At 40.2% G+C, this 25,546-nt stretch overlaps 1 protein-coding gene across 7 annotated transcripts in view; it reads left to right on the top strand.

Moving 5' to 3' along the window:
- The window catches only part of CEP126 (centrosomal protein 126), a 51,249-nt gene that overhangs the window by 7,773 nt on the left and 17,930 nt on the right, over positions 1–25,546 (top strand). For 4 of the 7 annotated variants that reach the window (XR_014779504.1, XM_084783108.1, XM_084783110.1 and 1 more), the window contains exons 3-6: positions 5,745–5,890; positions 10,706–10,817; positions 19,510–19,708; positions 21,825–23,901. Coding sequence is in view for 6 of the 7 variants with exons in the window: in XM_084783108.1 (XP_084639234.1) it covers positions 5,745–5,890; positions 10,706–10,817; positions 19,510–19,708; positions 21,825–23,901 (2,534 nt within the window). In the remaining variant the exon portion in view is untranslated. Of the gene's footprint in view, positions 1–5,744; positions 5,891–10,705; positions 10,818–18,015; positions 18,152–19,509; positions 19,709–21,824; positions 23,902–25,546 lie in introns of those variants that run through there. The other 3 variants (XM_084783109.1, XM_084783112.1, XM_084783113.1) reach the window with 3 other exon arrangements.

Genomic DNA, 25,546 nt, shown 5'->3' with positions numbered 1-25,546 from the left:
GTATGCTATCTTCATTTCTTTTGGATATTTTGCAATGGGTGGAATCATTGGATCATAGGATATTTCTGGTTCCAGTTGTTGAGAGACATCCACACTGTTTTCACAGTGGTTTGTTAGCTAAAGTTCTTGTTTAAAAAAAAAGCCACAGCCACATTAAGCATGCTACAAGGCTGATTAATTTTATTATAGTTTCAGTGAATATGGAAGATTGGAAGACTGCAGGTTCAGAGCAAAATTATCTTAGACAGTCTTAGTTCTCCAAAAAACAATTTATTGCCCACATCTATATTTGACCTAATATCCTGTGGCTACTTGATAAGTCCTTTCAAAGTATATAAGCAAACCTCTAGTTTCCACTAACTCAAACGCTAAGAAGGCATCGGAGAGAATCTCAGCATAAACAATGATTTCCTTGTTTTGCTGTAGCCCACCTACCTGATGTTTATACCAATATATTTTTAAAGTACCTTGATTTGTTATTTTCACTTTTTTTCTGAAAACTTCATGAAATTGCTGCCATATTGGAGCATGATATTTGGAGTAACTCAGATCAGTATTGCCAGGTAGCAGCCATTTATATTTGGCCCCAGTATTAATTATTCTTAATCCCTTTGAGGTGAGAGCTGACTGTTTTTTTTCTTTTTGGTTTTTTGAGACAAAAAATCAAATTAGCCTTGGCTGTCCTGGACTCACTTTGTAGAGCAGCTGGCCTCAAACTCACAATGATCTGCCTGCCTCTGCCTCCTGAGTGCTGGGATTAACACCACGCCCGGCTGAGAGCTGACTTTTACATCATTTAGCTAGACTAATTTTCGTTCCTGCCAGCAACATTAAAGGGTCTTGTTTCCCCACATCTGTGGCAGTTTGAATAGGAATGGTGCCCACAAACTCATCTGTTTGCACAGTTTGCCCATAGAGCATGGCACTTTAGGAGGTGTGGCCGTGTTGGAGGAAGTGTGTCGCCGTGGGGTGGGCTTCGCGGTCTCAGGTGCTCAAGCCTGGCCTAGTGCAGTGCTTCCTGCTGTCTGCAGATGTGGGTGTGGAACTCTGAGCTCCCTCTCCAGCACCATGCCTCCCACCATAGAGATAATGTAGTAAACCTCTGAAATGTAAGCCGGCGCCAATTAATTGTGTTCCTTTATAAGGGTTGCTATGGTCATGGTGTCTCATCAGAGCAATAAAACCTAAGACAATCTCATTACTTGTACTTATTATAATTATTATATTTGTACTTATTCTAGTGGGGCAAGATGGCATTTCATTGTACCTTTGACCTATATTCCTCTGGTGGCTAACAATATTGTGCATTTTCTCATGTATTTATTGAATATTCATATTCCACATTTTGTGAAATGTATAGTCAGATCATTTTCTTTCTTTCTTTCTTTTTCTTACTGACTTGCTTGGGTTTTGTTTAGTTTTTAAATTCTTTATATATTCTAGAACCTGTTACCATGTTGTTCTTCAGGTCCCAAAGTCCTAGCCAATCAATTTCCTCTTCTTCATCTCTCAACCTCTTCTTATAAGATAAATACGTGCATGAATGGGTAGATCGGTAGCTAAAGATAGATGATAGATAGACAGACAGACAGACAATGTGTACCACTCAACAGTGTGTTCTCAGAAGTGTTTTACTGTGTGGCACCGCTGTAGTAGTTACCTAGGCCTTACCTGCACGGGGTAGCATTCCTCTGGTGTGTGTGTGTGTGTGTCTGTATGGGAGTGCTATTGCCTTTTCCTGCTCTATTCTTCATGCACTCTGATCTAGTAAGTAGAATATTTTTGCCAGAATTGAGCCTAAGAATACATGAGAGCAGGGCTTAAGGATCTTAGTTTTAGGATTAAAAGTTTCCAGCTACGGTCAGCTGATAATGACATGCTCACCACAGCCTTTAGAGAAATGCAGGCCTGTTTATTTTTGTGTTATACATTATTAGTTTTTTTATGATAAATCAGAATGTGCACTTTCTTTATTTGGATGTTTTCTTCACCAGTGTGTTTGTTTGTTTTTCTAGCCAAATAAAAAAGAACCTATTGAAAAGATAGGAATTTCAAGGGCCAGGTGTAGTGGCGCATGCCTTTAATCGTAGAACTTGGAGGCAGAGGCAGGTGGATTGCTGTGAGCTCAAGACCAGCCTGGTCTACAAAGCGAGTCCAGGACAGCCACAGCTAACACAGAGAGACCCTGTCTTGAAAAGCCAAAAAAAAAAAAAAAAAGAAAGAAAGAAAGAAAAAAGAAAAAGAAAAGGAAAGATGGGAATTTCAGTATAGATTTGGGAGTTTTCAAACACTTTCCAGTCTTGACAAGAGCAGGACTGATAATGTGAAACGTGCCTCTTGGCTTGTAGAAAACTCAGGATATCTTCTTGACTTTGTCTCTTACAGGCTGTTAACACCATCATTTTATCCTTGGAAAATACTTTTCCAATTGCATTTTCAATTTAGAAGGATATTTTCTAATTTCTAATACCTCAAAATACAGTTGTGTTTTAGAGTTAAGTGTCATGTTTGAAGGTTGTAAGCACCTATATCTAAAATAGGGCTTCATGGAGGAAAAGAAAGGTACCGCAGAAGGCAGCCTCTCCAGTCCCACGCAGTCTCCCAGGGCCGCAGGGACTCAATGCTGCTGCTTACTGTGTTGCTGCAGAAAACTGTCGCCATGGCACGTTTCTTCTTAGGAATACTCCAGCAGACGTAAATGATACTGCACAGTGGGAGCCTCCTGGGAAAGCAAAACAAACAGCTGGCATGTAGTTGTCATTTAATGATGTCGCTTACTTTGAGCCAAGGTGTTGTGTATATTTCATGAAGCAGAACTGCACATGTTGAGCAAACCCTTCAGAAGTCATCAAGGCAGACTGAAGAATGTTCAGCCCAGAGGCAGTGGGTAATAACAACACAGTCTTCTAAGTCTAAATTCTACAGAGGTGGCAAAGTCTTCTTTCTCACCTTCATCGCCCATTTCTTCATTCCCCCTGTGTCTATCTGAGGGTCTAAGGGCTTAACTAGATAAAAGCCGCTCTGTGGTTTCTGGTGGAGAAAGGAAAGAACTGCTGTATAACGTCGCTGTACTTAACTACACCATGAGGCTCATCACAGCTCAGGAAGCATCGGCTTGCTGGCCATGGTCTGTCAGTGCTTTTCTTTTTTTAAAGATTTATTTATTTTATGTATATGAGTACACTGTCTTTTTGAACTCCAGAAGAGGGCACCAGATCGTATTACAGATAGTCGTGAGCCACCATGAGGTTGCTGGGAATTGACCTCAGGACCTCCAGAAGAGCAGTCAGTGCGCTTAACCACTGAGCCATCTCTCCAGCCTCTGTCAGTGCTTTAATTTGATGGACTTTAGTACGGACTATATTCTGTAGCTTTAGAAAATACAATGTGAAATTGTTTTCTGGGCACATTTTACTACAGAGAACAGAATCACTGTGCAACAATATAAAGTAATAGAGATGGTATTTTACTATTAGAATAACTTTATAATTACAGCAAGGAAGACTCCAGCTCTTGGCGGCTTCTGAATCTCATTACTAACGTTTGTTGTGTTTTCTCAGCTTACATGTGCTGGAGATCTCTTGTCTCTTTCCCTAACTGAGCTTTTGCTTGCTGTTACTTCTGCTATAGCACTTTCTTTCTCCACAGTTTTCATGACTTACCCCCTGTCAAGCTTAAATGTCATGTCCCCAGAGAGAAAGGAAATGTAGCTTTCTAATTAGTGTTGTTTGTTTCCATCAGAATACCACATAGAACAAATGGGTGTGAGTTACCATTTTTCAGTATACAAAGAAGTAATAAATAGGACCAGGTGTGGTGGCACATGCTTTAATCTCAGCACTCAGGAGACAAAGGCAAGAAGATCACTGTGAGTTCTAAGCCAGCCTGCTCACATAGCAAGTTCCAGGCCAGGCAGATTACATAGTGAGAGCCTGTCTCCAAAGGCAAAAACAAATGAAACAAAAATAGTAACTAATTTGTATTAAATATTTATCCCTAGGTCTAATAAATAACAGCCAAGAGGTTTAAAAACCACTGGTTTGGACTTATTATATGGCTCTTGTGCTGCTGTGTAACACCTCCTAAAACTTTGCTAACCTAATTCCGATTGTCTGTGTTGACTAATGCAGCTGGTCCATTCTGCCTTGGAGAATGCTGTTGCACTCCGATTCATCCATCTCCTGAAGTTTTGTTTGTGCTGGTGTAAAGGTTCTGCTGAGCTCGGCATCATTACGCATCTTCAGTCACATGCTTTGTGCGAGGGCTTGATTAGCTGATATTGCTGGAAGCTAACCTGGCAGTTCTCCGCCTTTAGCTAACCTTTAGCCTTGATGTGGTGATCGTAAGGTCATCAGTAATAATATTTGCATTCTGAGTGTTTTGAAACAGCAAGGTAAATGCTGCAAAACTTCAAGTGCAGTCTAGAAAGTCACACAGCATCATTGTCACAGCAGTCTGTTGGTTATAAGAGAGTGGCGGGACCAGACTCAGTAAAGAGGAGCTATAGAACCATAGTACAAAAATGGGTAGCATTTTTAAGAAGATGTTTACCTGTTTTTTTAAAGATTTATGTATTTGTGTTTATGAGTGCTCTATTTGCATGTATTCCTGTATGACTGAACAGGGCATCCGTTCCCATTATATGTGGTTGTGAGCTGTCCCTTGAAAACCCTAAAGCTCTGTCCTTCAGTTCTGTGGCTTCTTAGACAAGGCAGAGGCCCATGGTAATGTGGAACTAAAAGAACTGAAAAGTTCACCCAGCTGTCCCCCGGTTCATACCTAACGAAGTAGTGCCTTTAGATGCTTTCCTACCAGCGACAGGCTGGCACTGGCTTCTTTCTTACTTTTTATCAAATAGTTCTTGAATGATACAACACCTACTTGCCTAAAGCAATTATAAATAAAGAGGAAAGTTAGGGAAAGTGGGGATTGGGGCAGACAAGATAGCTCAGTAGGTAAAGATGCTTACCTCGCAAACCTGACACCTGAGTTTGAGCCCTGGGACACGATACAGGTGGAAAGAAGGAAGCAGTGCCACAGGGTTGACCTCTCCCCTCCCAGGCTGCTGTAGCAGGGGTAGCTCACTGTACACAACGGGAATAATAGGGCAGCTGTTTGTAACTTTGCTGAATATTTCTGGACTTCATATTTATAAAAGAAGATGAAAACCAAGTTTTTAATACAAATTGCATGTTCAGCACATTTTTATGTGACAGCCAATGTTACATTTTTGATGTAAAGGGGGAAAAGTCATTTCCCTGACTTCCCCAGTTTGCAAGGCTGCTTCTATCACTAGTGACTGCCAGCAACAGCATGGCTCTTAAAAAAGGCTTTTTGCCTCACAGTGGTGGCATACGCCTTTAATCCCAGCACCTGGGAGACAGAGCAGGTGGGTCACTGTGAGTTTGAGGCCAGCCTGGTTTACAAAGCAAGTCTAGGACAGCCAAGGCTACACAAAAAAACCCAAAGAAACCAAAGAATAAAAAAAATAAATAGAAAAGGCCTTTTACCGCAGCAGGGCATGACAGAAACCAGAAAGGCGCCTCACTGCAGGGCCTCCTCTTAGTTACAAAAAATTTGAATCATGGCCTGAAATTACCATTTTACAAGCATATTTAAATTCTTAGCCTGTTAAAACTCTGAAATTTGTTGTCTCTAAGTAAAATGAAAGGTTTTCAAACCATCGTTCTGTTTTATCCAGCTTCTTGTTTCTCTCTCCTATTTCCTTTATATTTTAAATCTAGAACTTTTGAGGAGAAATGCAAAGAGCAAGAAGAAAGGGAGTATCAGATCAGAGAACGGATCTTGCAAGAGCGGAAGCAGAAGTTTGAGGAAGTCACTGAAAAGTTCCAGCGTGCCCATGTTCCTCTCTCCCAGAGAAGGAAAGCAGGTACCTTCATTTCTGGAACAATTCTGAAAACAAAATTGAAAGTTACAATCGAATTTAAATCAAGTACAAAACAAAATTATACATTAAAAGAAATAAAGTAGAAACTAAAACCACAGCAGCTTAGTGTGCACTTTAGCCAAATGAAAAATAGGAATTTTACTTAAATTTACTTTGGAGAGTATTGTGTTGGCTCCAGTGGTAAATTCTCTGTTCACTCACAAGTCTCTTTCAACTTCGCGTTAGTTCACAATGGTTTATCTTTATTTAAAGTTGATTTTGTAACTAACTTAATAGAAAGAAAGTTTAGCAGTTAAGGTTGAGGAAATTAGTGTCACATTCATTCTGACATTTTACTCGTGGTTTGCTTCAAATTTTTATTTGAGAAATTGACCAAAAGTCTACAATGTAATACAATCCAATAATCTAAGACCTATAACCAATTAAGAATTTAAATACAGTTGGAGCAAGGAGATGGCTGCATGAGTTAAAGCACTTATGATCTGCATATCCAGAGCCATGTAAAGTTCAGGCAGATGTGGCACAGCCTGACTCACAGCACTTAGGGGGCACAGACAGGGGTCTCTAGATCAAGCTCCTGGCAAGTCTTGGCAAGCTGTGGGATGAGCTGAGAGACCCTGCCTGAATAAACACAGTGGAGAGTGATTGAAGCAGACACCTAGCATCAACCGCCAGCCTCCACGTACACCCACATACACCTGCACCCACACACATATATTAAAAAAGAATTTAGGTGCAAATATGATTGATGCTTTCATATCACATCCACGTTTTTAAACCTTAAGTAGCAAGCAGAACTAACTATGTCAAAGCTTACAAAAAGAAAGAAAGCTGGCAGTACCATCACATACCCAGCCGTCCCCAGCTGTACTGAGTTACAGAAATAAGTGATTATACTCTCACACTAAAAACCACAATGTACTTTGGATAAGAATTTAAACAGTGTCACTGGCACAGTAACTGATGTGATTGGAGAATGTGTAACTGCTGTGAAAACAATAGGAAAGAATGCTAAACCTATGTCAGGATGCTAGGTCATTGTTTCTAGAAAAAGTGGCATATATGACTCTTGAATCAGTGTCTTGCCAGGCAAAGAGAAGAGTAAAGGATAGCCAAACAGAGGAGAGAGCTATATAAATGAACTGTGTCTTTCATTGTATTAAAGCATAAGTTAGGGGGTAAGAAGAGAGGAGTATTAGCCTGAAACTGAAAGAAGTCAGTTGGAGGCAAGGCCTGAACAACTTTGTATGGCGTGCTAGAAAGGTCATCTTTATACAGAATGCCACTGTGAACTGGAAAGCAAACCATTCTGTGTCAGTAAGGGATCTTAGTATAAGCAGGGGCTGCAGAGAACACTGACACAACCGAAAGACACCAAAACATGGTAGAGATTTCTTTTTCTCTCAGACGGTGAGTCCAGAGGTCGGAGTTGAGAGCTAGTTCCACGGTTGTGTGATTTCCTCATGCGGACTCGGCTGTCTTTCAGCTGACCAGTTTCTCGATGGTTTCTGTCCTTACCCTGGTGTATGTGCTAGCTGCTAGATTGCCATCCATGAGCTTGGTGCTCTAGACCAAAAAAAAGAGGAAAAGGCAAAGTTCTGCCCTGGATCCCCTTAAATCTTTCCTTAGAGGCCTCCATTCATGTGTCCTTCTCTGTTTGGCTCCATTTGTAAGGGGAGCTGAAACTTTCTCCACGTCAGGTAGGTTTCTACTCCTAACAGTATGGGCTCTTACTGAGCAAAGGATGTGGCTATTAGAAGGGCCTCTTACAGTGAAGTCTGCTTAACAGAAGGATGCCTCTGGTGGCAACCTGGACAGTGGATGGAAGTAGAAACACGCTCAAGTTAAAAGGCCAAGAGGAGAGCCGGGTGCGGTGGCGCACGCCTGTAATCCCAGCTCTCGGGAGGCAGAGGCAGGCGGATCGCTGTGAGTTGAGGGCAGCCCAGTCTACAAAGGGAGTCCAGGACAGCCAGGCCTACATGGAGAAAACCCTGTCTCAGAAAAGAAAAGAAAAATGAGTAGAAAGAGACTAACTCTGGGGAGAGGTATTAAGTTCCTCAGTTAGACATAGAGGAAATCTATTCAGATATCACAATTGATAGAATTATGAAGTGTAGGAGATGAAAACTATAAGGAAAACAATGCCTTAGAAACTTGGCAGAGAGCATCACATCTAATATACATTAATAAATAGCAATATTTTACTAGCATATATTCATTATATATCATAAATTTCATTTTATTTTTAGATTTTCTTTTTCTTCCTTTTGGAGGTGGGGGGCTTTCAAGACAAGGTTTCTCCGTGTAGCCTTGGCTGTCCTGGACTCGCCTTGTAGATCAGGCTGGCCTCAAACTGACAGCAATCCACCTGCCTCTGCCTCCCAAGTGCTGGGATTTCATTTTGATATTTTCATACCTATATACTATCATATTTACTCCCATTACCCTCTCTGGTGGCTATAGTTCAAGTATACTGGCTTTGTTTAAACACTTTGGAGAACACTACAGACAGTAGAATATGTTGATATGAATGTTTTAAAAGTAAAACTATTTTTGAAAAATGTTAGAGTTCAAGCCAGTGGTAGCACACACCTTTAATCCAGCACTCAGGAGACAGAGGCAGGCAGTGAATTTGAGGCCAACCTAGGGTAGAGAGTGAATTCTAGGACAGCCAGGGCTACACAGAGAAACCCTATCTTAGAAAACCAAAAAGAAAGTTACGTTTCCAGAATAATTAGAGGTAGAAAATCATCTCCTCTATCTCCAGGCTTTGAATTATATATAGAATTTGATAAGTGGAACATACTGTCTCCATATACACGGGATGCAGGAAAGCTGCATCCTTAAAGACAGCTGTTGGTGAAAGTCTTCACTTACCAGGAGATTGAGATAGACATGAGGACATCCTACTGGGACTCTAGGTAAGAGAAATATAGGAGAATAGAGAAAGAGAAGGACCCAGAGGATCTTAGAAACTTACAAGAAGAACACCGTAACAGGTGCATCAAGGCCCAGGGGTGTCTGCTCAAACTATTGCACTAACCAGGGACAATACAAGTAGTAAACATCTAACCCCTACTCTGATCTAGCCAATGGAAAGGACATTCTCCACAGTTATCTGGAGAGTGGGGACTGACTCTGACATGAACTCTGGTGTCCCATATTTGACCACCTCCCCTTGGTGGGGAGCCCTGATGCCACTCAAAGAAAGAATAAGCAGGCTACCAAGATGAGACTTGATAGCCTATGACCATATAGTGGGGGAGGAGGTCCCCCTTGGTCTTAGATCTAGGGGAGGGGAATAAGGTGAAAGCGGGAGGGAGGGAGGAATGGAAGGATACAAGTGATCAGATAACAATTGAGTTGTAATCTGAATAAATTAACTTTAAAAAAGAAAAATGTAAAATAAGAATACTATTCGATTAAATGTATTGTCTTGTAGAATTAATGTAAGATAATAAAAATCATTTATCATTTGAAATTTTTTGAAACTGATCACAAATTATATAATTACACTAGAAAAGCCATTGAACAATTCATAATTAAATTTTTGTTTCATTTTTACTAAGTAACATATTCTTTTTGAGTGTTGACTAATTTTGTAGAAACTGACCTCATTTTTTAAAAAAATGTTTATAGCAGTGTCTTATAATGAAAGTCGTGACTTAAGGTGATTCAGAGTAAGACAGCGCCCTACCTCACCTTTAGGACAGTAAGCCTCAAATGCCTTCCCTCTCTATTCCACAGCACACTTGTTATTCTAATTACCCCCTTGTTTACAATACAGCATGGGCATAGTACCACCTTTTTGGCTGTTTGCAAGTTACAACGTACCGTAATATGGTTGTTTTTAAAGTTTTATCTCCATTTATAACTGAAAAATCTAAGATTCCTATAGATTTGATGGATTAAAAGGAAATGACTAATCTGTTCATATTGTTTTTATCATAGTACACTACTTTTGTTCTGCAATTTGTATTGTATTATTACATTTCATTACCTACAAACCAAAGGGAAAAAAAGAATTTATCTTGTAGCAATACTGTGTAGATCAATGACAATCGTATATATGTTGTGAAAGGATAATTTATTTGCTTATATGTAAATACTGAGTTAATCCAGTATTTAATATTACTATTTATTTAGTCACTTACTTAAAAAAAATACACACACACACCTGTTGGAACATTAGACGCAAGGGAGAGAGAACATGTGGATACCACAGCGCACATTTGAAGGCCTTGAGAGTGCACGGAGACAGAAAGCAAGAGTGGATGAGAGGCCTACAGAGCAGTGTGGGGCAGTGTCCGCGCGGCATGTGACTGAGGACATCCTTTGCCTTCTTACCTCAGCTTCCCCAGGTGTAGACTCTAAATAGCACCGTGTCATAGCCAGGATGAGCATATTTACACAGTGTTAAAGTAAACTCCACAGTAGTAAATGCCCAAATAGTACTTGATTTTTTTTTTCATTTTATTCCCAGGAATATTTAAAAGCTTGTCATAAAATTTTAAAATCATGGCCTCAAATATAGAGGAGTTTGTGTATCAGACAATCCTCTACATTTTTTCAAAAAAAATTTTTTTCCAAATAGATAGTTTCATAAAATTGATGTTGAGATCTCAAAGTAACAGTTTCTTTTTTAGGACTTACATGTCAAAATTTTAAATATTTACTCTTTTGTAAATATATTATGTAAGAGCTTTGAAATATTTTATTGGCCAATTAATTTATAGGTCATGAAACCATTGGTGATAAAATGATTCTTTGCTTTTTGTTTGTTTACTATTCCAATAGTTTTCCAAAAACCAGTTCCTCCATTAGAAGAGGCCCTTAAACAAATTCAAGATTCCAACTTAAAATCAGAAGTAAACATTCCTCTTTCCCACAGGCCAGCAACAAACTGGCGGTAAGTAATTTATTATGACTTACATTAATGTAATTAGACTGCTGTTACTTAGTATAAGAACCATATGGCTTGCTACTTGCTAAATTTGTCATGATTTCATTGGTTAATTCTTTTTTTTTTTTTTTTTAGAATTTGTTCTTTTTACAAATTAAGAATCAAGTCAGAGTTCTAATTTGCTGTCTTAGAGTCTAATAGTGCAAATATTGCCAATAGTTTTCATAGAATAATTTTCTATGAAAATTATCAAAACTACTTTGATATATTGGTGTTTATTGTTGTCTGTACTGAAGAGATAGAATTCTTTAAATTGTATTGGTACAAATGTACTTTAAAAGAATAATTTTGTGGTTGCAGTGTTTTTTTTTTCTCACTCAGAATTTTGTTGCTGTTGTCTCAATAATAACTACAGTATCTCTGGTTCTCACCAGAATTGCATAAGTACATCATATAAAAGCAATAACATGGATAACCCAGTCACTACCCTTCCTCCAATAAGTGTATTTTCCATTTTTTCCAAATACTTTTGATGTTAGTATATGCAGAGAACTAGATGAAGCATTGGAACACAATGTGGAGTAGACTGTTACAGATCCCTGGGGCCTGGAGAATGGCTCACTGGTTAAAAGCACAGGCTTCTTGCAGAGGAACTGGGTTCAGTCCCCAGCACCCACACGGCAGCTCACAACTGTCTATAACTCCAGTTCCAAGGGATCTGATGCCCTCTTACATACATACATGCAGGTATGTCAGTATGAATAAAAATATATAAATCATTTTTAATTAAAATATATATAATCCCTGGTATATAAACTTAGAGAGAAATAAAATGGCACTTTGGAAAGCATCAGGACTGTGGCTGTGGCTCACTTCACATGTGCAAGGCCGGGGAGTGATCCCAGCACCACAGAGAATTACAGACAAGTAATCACAACATTTACTTGTATGAAGATATTAATAATTCAGGCTGCAAATTTTGTTAATATTTTACCTATACAGAATATTATTTCACTTTTAGGATTCCTCTGGTCAAAAATTCTCTTGATTAGAGCTAAAAACAAGCAATTTAATCCTTGAGTATTCATTAGAGTCTGGGAAAGACTTAGACTTTTTATTTTAAAAAATCTCCTTCAAAAAGAAATGCTTCAGCCAAGCTTTGAAGGAACTACGAGTTCATCAAGGCCAGCGGTGAATGGCACTTTCCACAAAACAATGAGCATGTGCAAAGTCCACACGTGACAAATTGGTGCTATATTCAGGGATCTGATGGCGTTATCACTCAGTGCTTACTGAGCATGCACCAGACCCAGGTTTAACCCCCAGCACTGGCGGACTAGGGGTGAGGGAGGCAGAAACAGGCAAAGAGACAAAGAGAGATTCATATTTTCAGATAGTAATGGAGATAGGACTTTAATCCTAAATCTCATGATGTGGAGGCCAGAAAAGAGGTCAGGGCCATGAAACCCTGTCCAAAGCAGCAACAATAAATAGTACTATAGGTGAGTCAGAGAATACAAATACTAAGACCTTACCTAGAGAGAAGATTAGAGAGAGGGGTGGGACTGTATCTTAAGAAATACAAACTCTGGGGCCATTGAGATGGCTTAGCAGGTAAACGCACTTGCCACCAGGCTTGACAACCCACATTTGATCCCCAGGACCCACATGGTCAAGAGAGAGAACCAGCTGATGTATTCTGTGTCATATGTGTATACATCCACACAGAAACACATGCAGATAAACAAAGGAAAGTTTAAAAGAAATGAAATATAAAGTTATTCCTGAGATCTTACGAGAGTTTTAAGCAAATGGGCAAAATCATTTTTTAAACAGTCATTATAATCATCATAGACAGTTGTGGGTAATGGGGAGAGAGATAGTGGGTAATAGAGGAAGAAGGAGAGGAAAGAGAAAAATTTCATGAAAAGAATGCATTATGACTTTGGCGTGATAGCATACGGAAAATGAAAGGTAAGAATTCTGTGAGTAGACATTGGAGAATCTCAAAAAACATATAGAGCTATTTATAACCCAGCATATGTAGCCAGACAACTCCACACCCTACCAGGGAGATGTTTGTACCCCTTGTTTGTTGCTGCTTTATTCACTGTAGCAAAGAATCAGCTTTGTTGCCCATCAACAATAAATGGATAATTTTTATACACACACACTATATTTCTCAGCTCTAAAGAAAAATAAAGTTATGGGGGCTAGAGAGGTGGCTCAGCGATTAAGAGCACTGGCTGCTCTTGCAAAGGTCCTGAGTTGAATTCCCAGCACTCACACGGTGGCTCACAGCCACCTATTAATGAGATCTGATGCCTCTTCTAGCATGCAGGTGTACCTGCAGATAGAGCACTCATACATTAAACAAATAAATCTTGTTTAAAATGAAGTTTAAAATGTACAGGAAAATGGATGGACATATATAGCATCAAGTGAGATCACACAACCTCAGAAAGAAGTAAACCACATGTTCTCTCTCATGTGGAATCTAGCCAAGAATGTATGTGCATATGTAAACAAATGTACATGTGGTTACAGTATAACACATACAAACTAAATGTAGTAAGGTATTGAAAAAGAAGTGAATGAAAGAATAGATATGAATTATGAAAAGGATATAAAATTAATTGGTTTTCTAGTGCTAATTTTGTCATAATTTTTATGGTTTGTTGGTAAATACATACATAAAATATATTCAATACTAAAAATGTAAAATTTAATGTGAAACATCACAACTTGCATTTCAAATGGCAATTCTAACTGGATATAAGTTCATTAAGTTGTATAGATTTTGAGTCTAAGTAATTTTGATATGTAATGTTTTTATTTGCAAGGTTTTTTACTTAAGCTTTTTAAATAAGAGGATAGGAGTCCAATTATAAATGTTAAATTTTTAACAAAATTGAGATGAGGTCTAGAAAGAGATATGAAGGTTGTGATTTTATTGTTACTTAAATTGTTTTGAGTATTTTTGATTCTCAAACCAGACTGTAGTTTTATTTGGTATGCTGGTTAGGTCTTATACATACATACATACATACATACATACATACATACATACATACATACATACATATGTTTCTTATGTGCTGTACATACTAGAAGAATTTCGGAAATAAGGGGAAATAGCATAGATATAAATGAACACTCCGGGGGTAGAACTTGGCTTGAAGCTGCACAAATGAGGAGGATATTGATCAGAGACAAGCACTTCTTGCAGTTTGATTAGTTTAACCTGGCTTATATGTCTGTACAGTGAGAAGAGAATTGTGAGTAGAAAAGTTAGAAAGGAAGCTAAGAGTTAAACCAGGAAGAGCTTTGCTAAGAAATATGTTCTAGAAGCCGGGGTCATGGAGACTGAAGAGGACACCCTCTAACTAGGCAGGACTCCTAGTGGAGGGAGGGGAACACCAACCCACCCACAAAAACTTCCACCAAAATATACCCTGCCTATAAGATGTACAGGGATAAAGATAGAGCAGAAATTGAGGGAATGTCCAACCAATGCCTGGCTGAACCTGAGACCCACCCCATGGGAAAGAACCAACCCCTGACACTATTAAGGAGAGCCTCACAGAAGGGAGCCTAGCATAGCTGTCCTCTGAAAGGCTACACCTAGCAGTGGATCCAAACAGATGCTGAGACTCACAGCCAAACATTGGCAAAGCATAAGGAGTCTTGTGGAAGAGTGGGGGGATGACCAGAAGGACCTGGAGGGGACAGGAGCTCCACAGAAAGATCAACAAAGCCAACTAGCCAGGGCCCATAGGGGCTTGCAGCGACCGAAGCACCAACCAAGGACCATGCGTAGACTAGACCTAGGCCCCTTTACGGATGGAACAGATGGCAGCCCAGATTTCATATGGGTTGCCTAGTAAGGGGAGTGGGGGCTGTCTCTAACTTGAACTCATGAACTCAGTCGCCCCTAGGGGCTGCCTTGCCAGGCCACAGGGGAAGAGGACATACTCAGTCCTGATGCGACTTAATGAGCGAGGGGGTGCTCCCCTTTTCTGAGGAATAGGGCAGGTAGAAACAGGAAGAAAGGAGGGAGGGGCCTATGATCAGGATGTAAAGTTAAATAAATAAATTAATTAATTTTTTAAAAAGGAATTGAAGCAAGCTCCCAGTATGTATTTATGTGTTAGAAGTTTTTCCAAATGCAGAGGGACAGACTAAAGTGGAACGTCGGTGAGACAGGAACGTTGGCTGCTCCAGAGCTGCCAATGAGGGGAACAGAGGATGAGAAGGAGTCAAGCATGACCCCAGAGCCAGGGTTGTCAGTGACTAGGGACGAGGATAAAGGGGAGATCTCATGGTCAGCATTTTGCCACAGTAAAAAGAATATGACTATGAAGGAGGAATCAACAGGTTTAGGGAGAGAATAGTTGAAAGGTAGATAGGGGATATTGTAAGTTTGAAATGTAGAGTATTCAGGAAACGCTTCTCATAATAAAACGTGTAGGCTATGAATACAGATGGACAGTCGTCACAGATAAAAATAGAACAGTGGTCAGCATCTATTAGTGGTGGTCTTGAGTTAAGCAAACAGTCAGAATGCCATATGGTTACAAGGTAGGAGCATCCTTCATGGCAGGCCACAAAGCTGAGTCCATACCTCCTACAAATGACAGCACCACTGTGAAACAATGGGGTTCCAGGGGGTGACCCACTTCCCAAGGAACCAACTTAGAAAGGTACGCCCTACAGAACTATCCCATTGTGGGGGATAAAAAGATTTCGGTAACCCTTTACAGACACAGAATCAAAACATCACAGTCAGTTTACACAAGGTTCTTCAAGGAGTTCTGGTAAAACTTGCAAAAGGCTGGCCTCAAGAGTGCGCCTGAATAACCTCAATTCTTCTGAAGCAAACAAATATTTTAGCAAATCTTTACAAAAATAACTAAATATTATATATTGCCTTTTTGAGAAATAAGCTTCATTCTGTATCAAATGCCTAGCTTTCATGCTTTTATAACATACTTTTGACTGTGAATTTGTATGTGTATGTGTGTGTGTATACATATATATATAATAAGTTTTCATTTGAAAAGCAAATATGTATAATCTATGAGGGAAAATATTATGGTTAACTAATAAACAATTGTAAATAAGCTGAGCATGATGGGGCACACCTGTAATCCCAGCACTCCGGAAGGCAGAGACAGGCAGATCTCTGAGTTCAAGGCCAGACTGGTCTACAAATCGAGTCCACAAGATATACATAGAAACCCTATCTTAAAAAAAAGAAGAAGAAGAAAGAAAAAAGCTGGAAATAACTGACAGTGTTAAATATTATATACTAAGTATTCTATAAACTATAAATGCCATATAATTATGAAATTTTAGACTATTAGTAATCACATTGTTTTTTGGGAAATAAATTTATTACAAATGTTATACAAGGATTAATGAGCTATTGTCATGTTAGAAATACATTTTAGTGGAATATAAACCTAAACTGGGTTTAAGATTTCAAACAATACCAAGAATCAGTTCCAGAGAAGCAGAGTATAGCAGCATTTGTGGTGCTGGGGACTGAGTAGCCTTTGCACAAGCTTTCTCACTTGCCATAGCCTCAGCCTAAGAGGTGGCTCTCACAGAAAATGCCAATGGTGAGTAAAGTGCTAATGTTATCATCTCAAACAAAAACTTGTTTGGAAAAATGGAGACTAATGCTTATGCCTCAATTTAAATATGAGAATATGTTTTTAGGAACATAGAAGCTCCTTCAAGAAGTAATGAGATATAAAAATGTTAATCAGGTGCTAAGTTTTAAAACATCAGAAATAATCAATCTTCCATTACAACCAAGTTCTTATCACAAAGCTAATCTGTTTGGCATTTCTGGTGGATAAACTCTTAACAAAATCATTTTGTTAGACATCTATCTCCAATATCCATGTATTTGCGATGAGATGGTCCATTCCAAACTACCCACTGCCTTGAGGTGTCTGCATTTGGTCTTCACACTAGTGCTTTAACCTAGGCTTTCCAGCCCATCTCCATGCATCAGACTTGAAAAGAGGACAGGTGACCTTGAATCATCTGTGTCCATGTTTCAGTCAGTGAGAGGAATCTGGCTGACCAATGGACGATCAAGCATGGACCCCAAAGGATAAAATCAAAACCCTGCAAGCAGCCCAGTAATAGAGCTTTTACAATCTTACTGAGGTTCTTCTACTCGCCTGTCCAAATACTTTCCCACCTATGCAGATCCATTGCTGCCTGTCCAGCTATCTCCAATCCTGGTCCCTCCTTACCTGGTCAGCTGTCTGCTTCACGGGCCCCACTGCTATCCCATCGTCCTGAAATTCTTCCTGGATACCCAGTTGTTTCTCCCACCCCCCAGACCTGTGTCCTCCCGTCTGTCCCCTCGACTCTTCCAAAGACCTTTGTACAAGCCCCATTACTGTCTTATCCTGTCAGATGTCTCCCCCACCCGCCAGCCCCAGTTACCTCTAGCTTTTCTAGCAGTTTCCCTGGTCTACCAGCCCCTACTCCTTCTGGGCCCCCTGTCCTTCGACCTCACCCATCCCAGCGCTCTCTGAACACTCCTAATCCTGACTCACAGAGCAAATTATTTTACAGGACGTTCAGACCCAAACAGTTCCTTGCAGCACAGCATTCTACCCCAGCAGCTCTTGCGCCTGCCCTGATCCGCCGTTCCCTTCCAGCTCGACTGGTGCTCTCCCCACCCTCCACAGAGGCTCTCCCTGTTCTGAAGCCTCCCAGTTTATCTAGTCATCCAGCTCAGCCAGCCCCACCCCTCTCTTGTATTACTCCTTTGCCTGGGCATTCTGTGAGGTTTGATGCTTGTCAGTCAGGTCAGAAATCTGTTCCACAAGCCACAACATTGACAAGTCAGCGCCAGGCCTTCGTAGACCATCTTCCTTCCTTGATTCTCTCACATCCACCTCCCTGTCACTCTCCATCCTCTTCTTTGCCTTCATCACCTTCTGCTTCCACATCCTCTTCACCCTTGGGAGTAGTTTCTTCTTCTTCATCCACACTTTCTTCTCCATCACCCCCTCCCTCCCCTCCCTTACCTGGTCCGTCCGTCCCTCTCTTGCCTTCTCTGCACTCATCTCCCTCTCCATGTTTGCCTCCAGCGTATCTAGCCTTTCCCTCTCCAGTGTCTTCTGCTTCCTCCTCTTTTATGATTTCTTCCTCCTTTCCTCCCATGCTTCACTCTATCTCCATCTCTGCCTCCCCATCTCCTTTTATTCCTCTTCATCCCTTCAATCCTCCTCACTGGGGGAAGAAAGTAGAGAAGAGGAGAGAAGAAAGTGGAGGAGAGAAGAAAAAGTTGAGAGACGCCAACTTTAAAGGTAAATGAATTGAGTTTATTAGACATTTTGTATTAGCTCTGTTTTGTTTGGGAAGGGTGACTAAAGGGGAAAGATCATGTAAGAGCAGAAAGGTATTAAAAATTAAATTAGAAAAACAAGGAAATGACAGAAACCTGCCCTCACTGTTCAGGAACGTGTACTAAAACTTCTCACTAGCCTTGATCCAGTGATAACAAAGGAATAATTAGGAATGTAGTAAGCACTGACCTTGACAATTATGGTCTGTCTAAATAAAAACATATATGGGTATTGGAGATAGTTACATATCATGTGTGGCAACATGCCACCTTCCAAAACGTTTTTATATTCTGGTTTATTTGGAAGGAATTTAACTGAGTTGGTAATAAATGCTCTTGAGATTCATACAACTGGCCCCAGCACAGGAGTCAGCTGGATCCTTCATCACTACCTTATCCTTGGAGGAATTGGATTTTTCACTTGCTATATACACTGAATTGTAACAAGTATATGTCAGTTTCCAGGCAGCACCCAAAAATAAAGCTAATAGAGGAGGTGCCCTGAGTTTCCAGGTGGTGCAAGATTGTAAAAGAAAATGTCCTGGGCTGGAGAGATGGCTCAGAGGTTAAGAGCACTGGCTGCTCTTCCAGAGGTCCTGAGTTCAATTCCCAGCACCCACATGGTGGACCATAACTATCTAGAATGAGATCGGTGCCCTCTTCTGGCATGTAGGAAGAACACTAAATACTTTTTAAAAAGATGATGATGCCCTGATTAGACACACTAAAAGTAGACTACATTGAAGACAGTCCTATGAAATAAAAAAATATTTTTATATTCCCGGAGCAAACTGAAAACAAAGGTGTATGTTCATGGATGAGTAAGAGCCACAGCTCCATAGCCAGTTATATAGGGAGGACATTCATACCTACCCTGACAAAGCAGCATTCATAATTTCTGTCTGCTTGAATCTCAGCCAACTCTTTTAGGAATATAAGAGTACCCACTAGCCATGACACCAACTAAGAACAAAAGCGAACAAATACTGTTATTTATTATGTAGATGATTATTATCTAGAGAAATGAAAACTGGCTGCAAATTCACAGGATTTCTACCCCCGCCCAAATGATTAAGAAGCACAGTGCAGGCGCAGAGCTATGGGAGCTCTTCTTGATTGGCACTCTGTTCTCACAATCATTTTCATTCCATTATTCATTGCCTTAAAGTCCCATTATAATATGTCTATATATTTCTCCAATATCCTTATATGTAATTATCTGGACCTGTGTACATAGTATACAATTGTGTCATTTATTAACTTATAAAAATAAGTTGATTTCCATTAAATGTACTAAATCTTTTCATATCTGGTTCACAGAGCTATAGATTCTGCCTTGCCTTCAACGTTGTCAAAAAATGATCGAAAACATCAAAAATATCTCTTATGCAGAATTAACCATGATAAAGAAATGAAGGAGAACAACACAGCAAACTTAGCTACTAACAAAAGTATGCTCGAGATGAGACTGGAGGAGACACAGAAACTCCTAGAGGATCAACATTTAAGCGATTTGCAAGTATGACATATAACTATGTTACTAGTGTTTTAATTTGTAGCAATAATTCTGTCCTACTTCTCGGTGTTCTCCACAGCTAAAAGGAAGGGATTTAGCTCAGTGGTCGAATGCTTGCCTAGCAAGTGTAGGCCCTGGGTTCCATCCTGGCCACAAAAGGAGGTGGACAGACATGGTGGCACACACCTTTAACCCCAGCACAAAAAAAGAAAAAGTAATTAATTAATTAACTAAATAATTTAATTAAATAAAAGGAGGCTGTAAAAGCACTGCAAATGAGTCAGCACTACTTCATCAGAGATACTAAAAGAAAACTTGGATTTTTTTCTGACCTCCTATTTTTCTTTCTGCTTCTTTTTCTATCTATTTGGAAGAAATCGTGCTTTGGGGATGTTATTTCTTTTCTTTCTCTTATTCTTCTCTTCCTCCTCCTCTTCTTCTTCCTCTTCTTCTTCTTCTTCTCTTCTTCCTTTCCTTCTTCTTCTTCTTTCTCTCTCTCTCTCTCTCTCTCTCTCTCTCTCTCTCTCTCTCTCTCTCTCTCTCCTCTCCCCCCCCCTGGTTTTTTGAGAAAGGGTTTCTCTGTGTAGCCTTGGCTGTCCTAGACTCACTTTGTAGACCAGGCTGGTCTTGAACTCACAGAGATCCACCTGCCTCTGCCTCCCAGAGTGCTGGGATTATAGGTGTTCCAGCTTGTGAGTGTTGTTTCTGACAAATATAAGAGCTATTTGAACATAGAGTGTAATATAAGTATTATTATTAGAGATTATATTATTAAAAAGTGAACTAAAAATTATAATGCATATAGATGTTAGGTTATTAATTAAAAGAGCAGAAAGTGATCATTTATTTTTTCTTCTTCTTCTAAATTGGTAGCAGACATAGGAAAGTTCTTCTAATCCAGGAGGCATGAACATAATTTACTTTTACTTTTAACAGCCTCACAAAACCTAAGTAAAGTAAGCTGTTTCCACTACTGACCTAAATACAGGTAGTCTTTTGGGGCAGCTCTTAGCTATGTAAAGTCATTAAAAAAGAATTCTACTATGGGGAAGAAAAAAAAAAAAAGAACAGAAAGTGCTCTTTACTACCGAGCCACCTCTCCAGCCCCTAAAACCAATAGTTCCTGAACCTAAACCCACATACTTCTGTAAGAAATTGTAAAATAAGTATAAGACTACTCACTACATAAATCTCATTTGGGAACTGAACCAGCAACACTCTGGCATAAATTGTGTCAGTACTTTGTTTTGACACGGGATCTAATTTAGCCCAGGCTAGCCTCAAACTCATTATATAACCAAGGCTATCCTTGAACTTCTGATTCCCCCTGCCATATTTATTTTTATGAAGATCTTTGTCTCTTACATACAACAGAGTTAAGAACCTTACTTATTCTAGATCTTTATAAAAAAGAATATAATTCCTACCAACAGAAAGTTCACATTAGGGTCATAGAACTCTGTTTTTTGTTTTTTATTCTCTTTATTGTTTGAGAATTTCTTAAGTGCATAAAATCCTTTCCTTCTCTAGTTCCTCCCCTATTCCTGACCAATACCACTTTTCTCTCCCAACTTATGTGCTTTGTTTTGTAAACCCACTTGGTTCACTTAGTGCTGCCTTTTGGGAATATGTGTAGAACTACCTCTTGGACCATGGGTAGCCTCTCCAGGATCACCTACAATCTCAGCATGGAAGGGGGATGGCTCATGAAGACACAGTCTAGCTGAGGAGCCACAGCCATTTTACGAGTCCCTTTTATGTCCAATGAAGGTTTCAGAAAGAAAATACAATTTATAAACAAGTATTTTTCAGAATTAATTTAATATTATGAAACCTCTTGAAGAAACTCTAATACCCTAAGTGGAATAGCAATTCTTTCTAAGCTATCAAGGTGGCCAAAATAATTGAGCAGTTACTTTGGGAGTTGAAATGAAAGGAAGTCAATTTTATTATGATTTTTGTTTCTTAATTTTTACTATGAGGTCTGCTGCAGAGATGTAGCTTATATTGTACCTATACTGTTTATAGCCACATTATTTTTTATGTCAAGGAGAAGTGAACTCAGTAACAGCAGTGCAAGTTTGCAGCATAAAACAGTATTCTTTTTTCTCCCCCTCAGAAATTTTGTGATGAAGTTAATCAGATAACCAATTCTGAAACTCTATCAAGTATAGACAGTCTTGAGGCTGCAGAGCGTGAAGAAATATACATATCACTTAGTATGGAGCCTTCCATGTCAGCCCCAAAGAACTCTGCGCCCCTCAAATCAGCAAATCTGCAATCAACTCGTTTAAACTGCTTTGATGAACAAAAGCTGTCATTCTCTAAAACTCAGCATATAAACAATTGGCTTACAAACCTAGATGCTCCAGATACTCAGCCTGTCACATCTTTTTCAGATATTTTAAGTAAATCTAGTGTTCTGCCCTTATGGGAATGTTTGAATAATAAGGAACAGAATCCACCTACTGTGAGCAGAACTGTGGAAAGAACCTCACAAGCTGCTGGTGACTCCGTGATCTTTGTGAGTAGTCCATCTGTCGTGGCCCTGGATAGGAAAGGGGAACGCACCTCCGGAAGTAGCGCTGTGCGGGCAGGTGGGCCTACTGATGGGGCACTTGGAAGGGAGAGGCCATTGGTTCCTGAGAGCCCAGCATTTAAAGTCAGTAGAGTCTGGAATGTGCCAGAATCTCTAAGCCAAGAAGCAGCTACATTTTCCATCCAAGAGAGACTATCTGAGTTAACTCAGGAAAACAGAACGGCTTCAATTCCTGCTTCATTTGTACCAGTTTTGCCACTTAATGCACAGTCAGATGGGTCTTTAGCAGAGTGCAACTCACGCATAAAAGAAATCAGCCCCGTGCAGTGTTCTGATAAGTTAGATGAATTGAAAGACATAAAATGTGAAAAGAGAAACCATTTTAACTGTAATAAAGAAAAGTTGTCTTTCTTTTCAGACAATTTTCAGGCCACCTGTGCACTTCAAAGTTCTAATTCAAAAGATAGAAAACAGAAAGTAAGTGGGCCATCAGCAACACTGTGTAACTTAACTCCTGACATCATGAGACACAGCACCCATGAACAACGTGGGGTGAGGCTGCTTAAGAGTATATTAAAGAAAGAATCCAGATATGAACATGATTATCTCAAGGCACTAGTTATAAACCAAGGTTTTAAGTTTAGACATCAAAAGGCAGAAACTATTAGGGATAGTATTGAATTAACAAAACAGAAAGGGAAAGGTACAGAAACCCCAAAGACTATTAAAAAGCTGCGGTGGTTTGATGAAAGTGGTAACACAGAGAACCGTGTAGATGATGGGCACCCAGTGAGGAGCAGGGCACGAGGAGGCCCACAGCGGCTGCAGCACTGTCACAGCAGCAGCGGCACCTGCAGCCCCAGTGTCCCTGGCTGTACTGTACATTCTGCTAGTGGGAAGAAGGCCAAGGCTGATTCTGTCTCTGAACACGTTGCTGATTTAGGAGGATCTGAAACAGACAGTATGCCTTTGAACTCTTCTATCGCTCCAGACTATAGCTCTGTTAAGCAAGCCTGGTCAGCCTGCAGAAGAGAAGAGAGCAAAGCCCCTGCACACGCTGGTGACCCTAAGACCCAGAAAGCTAAGCCTCCCAGAGGAACAAAGCTCACTAGAAGAGCAAGGTCTGCAAAGGTCCAGAAAGGCCTTGTGTATGTGAACAGAAAAGCCACAGTCAGCCAGCCACGGTCTTCTGTCAAAGCCCAAACTCAGGGTAAACTAAGTATACCTCATCCTACGCCTAAACCAACAACAACTATTAAAAGTGGTAAAAATATGCAAGTGTCCCCATGTCAATCAGCCATACCTGAACATTCTCAAAATGTCACAACACAGAACTTTCTAAGTTCTGCATGTGTGCATCCAACAGAGCACCATTTGAACCAGTGCACTCAAGAAAGTGGTCCCCTGTCCTCAGACACTTGTAACCTACTCGCTGTGACCCCAGCTCTCTCATCTCCTTACTCTTCTGAGTGCCAAACCTCAGCCAAAGGAAATTATTCCAATGGTACAGCATCCCAGCATGTCGGGATGGTATATTGTACCCAAAGAAGTCCTGTTTGTGAAGAAAGCTGCCAGCCTTTGACTCACAGGAATACTGAAGAAGAATCAACTCTCTCATGGAGAAGGAACAGTGGGCGCCCAAATGAGAGAGCCGCTGGTAAGGATAAAAGTCACACCTTTCTTGTTATTGTTGTTTCAAGGCGGTTTCTCTGTGCAGCCTTGGCTACTCTGTAGACCAGGCTGGCCTCAAACTCACAGCCATCCGCCTGCCTTCTGCCTCTCTAGTGCTGGGATTAAAGGCGTGTGCCATCAATGCCCAGCAAATATATACCTTCTAAGGAGAAAAATATACACCCCTTTAGAGTCATGTGAATTTTTCCTTATTGCGTAAGGCAGTGTATACTATATAGTGAGTTATAATTTGGCCTTCTGAAAATAACAGCTTTCAGTGCTGCAACTTGCTCTAGTAGTAGAGTTCTTAAGAGAATTACCTAATCTGTTCAATTAAAATTGGAAGCTTTTCCTAGCTCTGTCTTTTCTATAACTTCCCTTGATGTATTTAAAGGAGAAGGCAACAAATAGCATGTCCCAGGTCTTTCTGTCATTGCTGGTGTAACTAGATTCTCCATCATGTAAGCACTGTGGGGGGAAAATGCATTTAAATAGATAAACATCACAACATTTTTGTTTGGTTTTCTTTTGTTTGAGACAGTGTGGCTCTGGATGACCTAGAACTTACTATGTAGACCAGCCAGCCTCGAGCCCAGAGCTCCTCCTGCCCCTGCCTCCGAAGTGCCGGGACTGAAGGCACGTGCCGCCAGGCCTAACGTACATGACTTACTATATACTAACCAGAGATGTAACTAACCGTTGGCTGTCAAGGTGGGACGTAAAAGTACTTTACACCAAACCTGACAGCCTGAATTCAGTCCCTGAAACCCTCATGGTGGGTGCAAAAACCAGCTCCTTCAAGAGACTCCAACCTCCACATAGGTGCCGTGGCATGTGTGCATGGCATGTGTGTGCATAGCACACGCTGATAATAAATAAGTAAAGGTAAAAGGCCTGCAGTTTACAGAAAGAATGCCTTTAAGTATGGGCCCAGCCCCCCCATGCCTTCCCGGAGCACTGCAGCTCTGCTGCCATCTGCTGTGCTTTCTGTTTCCATGTAAGGAAGAGCAGATACCATTGGTTTGAACAGTTTTGAGATTTACTTCTCTGTTGAATGCCACTGCCCCTGTCACTGCTTATGAAGTCACTTTCCTCCTTTAAAGAAATGGACTAGATGCCCATAAGACTTCCTGCCAGTAGAAATTAGTTCCCTACTAAGAAAAAGCCAAGAGTGTTGATAGAGGGAGGGGAGCTGTAAAGTCACAACAGGTAGTGTATGCTTCACTATGCTATTTAACTAGACCATTAGCTTGTAAAGAGCGGGGTGTCCATTCATTGTACCCTAGATCCTAACAGCCTGACTCTTAATACACACCCTTATTTTCCATTCTTTTTTTTTTTCTTTTAAACTTGGGAAATTTTTGGTTGGTTGGTTAGTGTATTTTGTTGCTGTTTGTTTGTTTGTTTGTTTGTTTGAGATAAGATCTCACCAAGTAGCACTGGCTGGTCTGGAACTCAGTATGAAGACCCTGCTGTATGTAAAACTATGCCTGACTTAATTTTTTAATTTTTTTGTGTCCACTGATCTATGTATATCTATGTCATGTGCGTGGCAGTGCCTATGGAAGCAAGAAGAAGATGCCAAGTCCCCATGCAGCTTGAATTCCAGATTCTTGTTAGCCACTTATAAG

The sequence above is a fragment of the Acomys minous genome (genome assembly GCF_964271855.1).
Source record: "Acomys minous genome assembly, chromosome: 5".
In the NCBI taxonomy this organism is placed as follows: Eukaryota; Metazoa; Chordata; class Mammalia; order Rodentia; family Muridae; genus Acomys; species Acomys minous.
The sequence above is the reverse complement of the archived record's forward strand: the minus strand, read 5'-3'. Positions and strand labels throughout refer to the sequence as shown.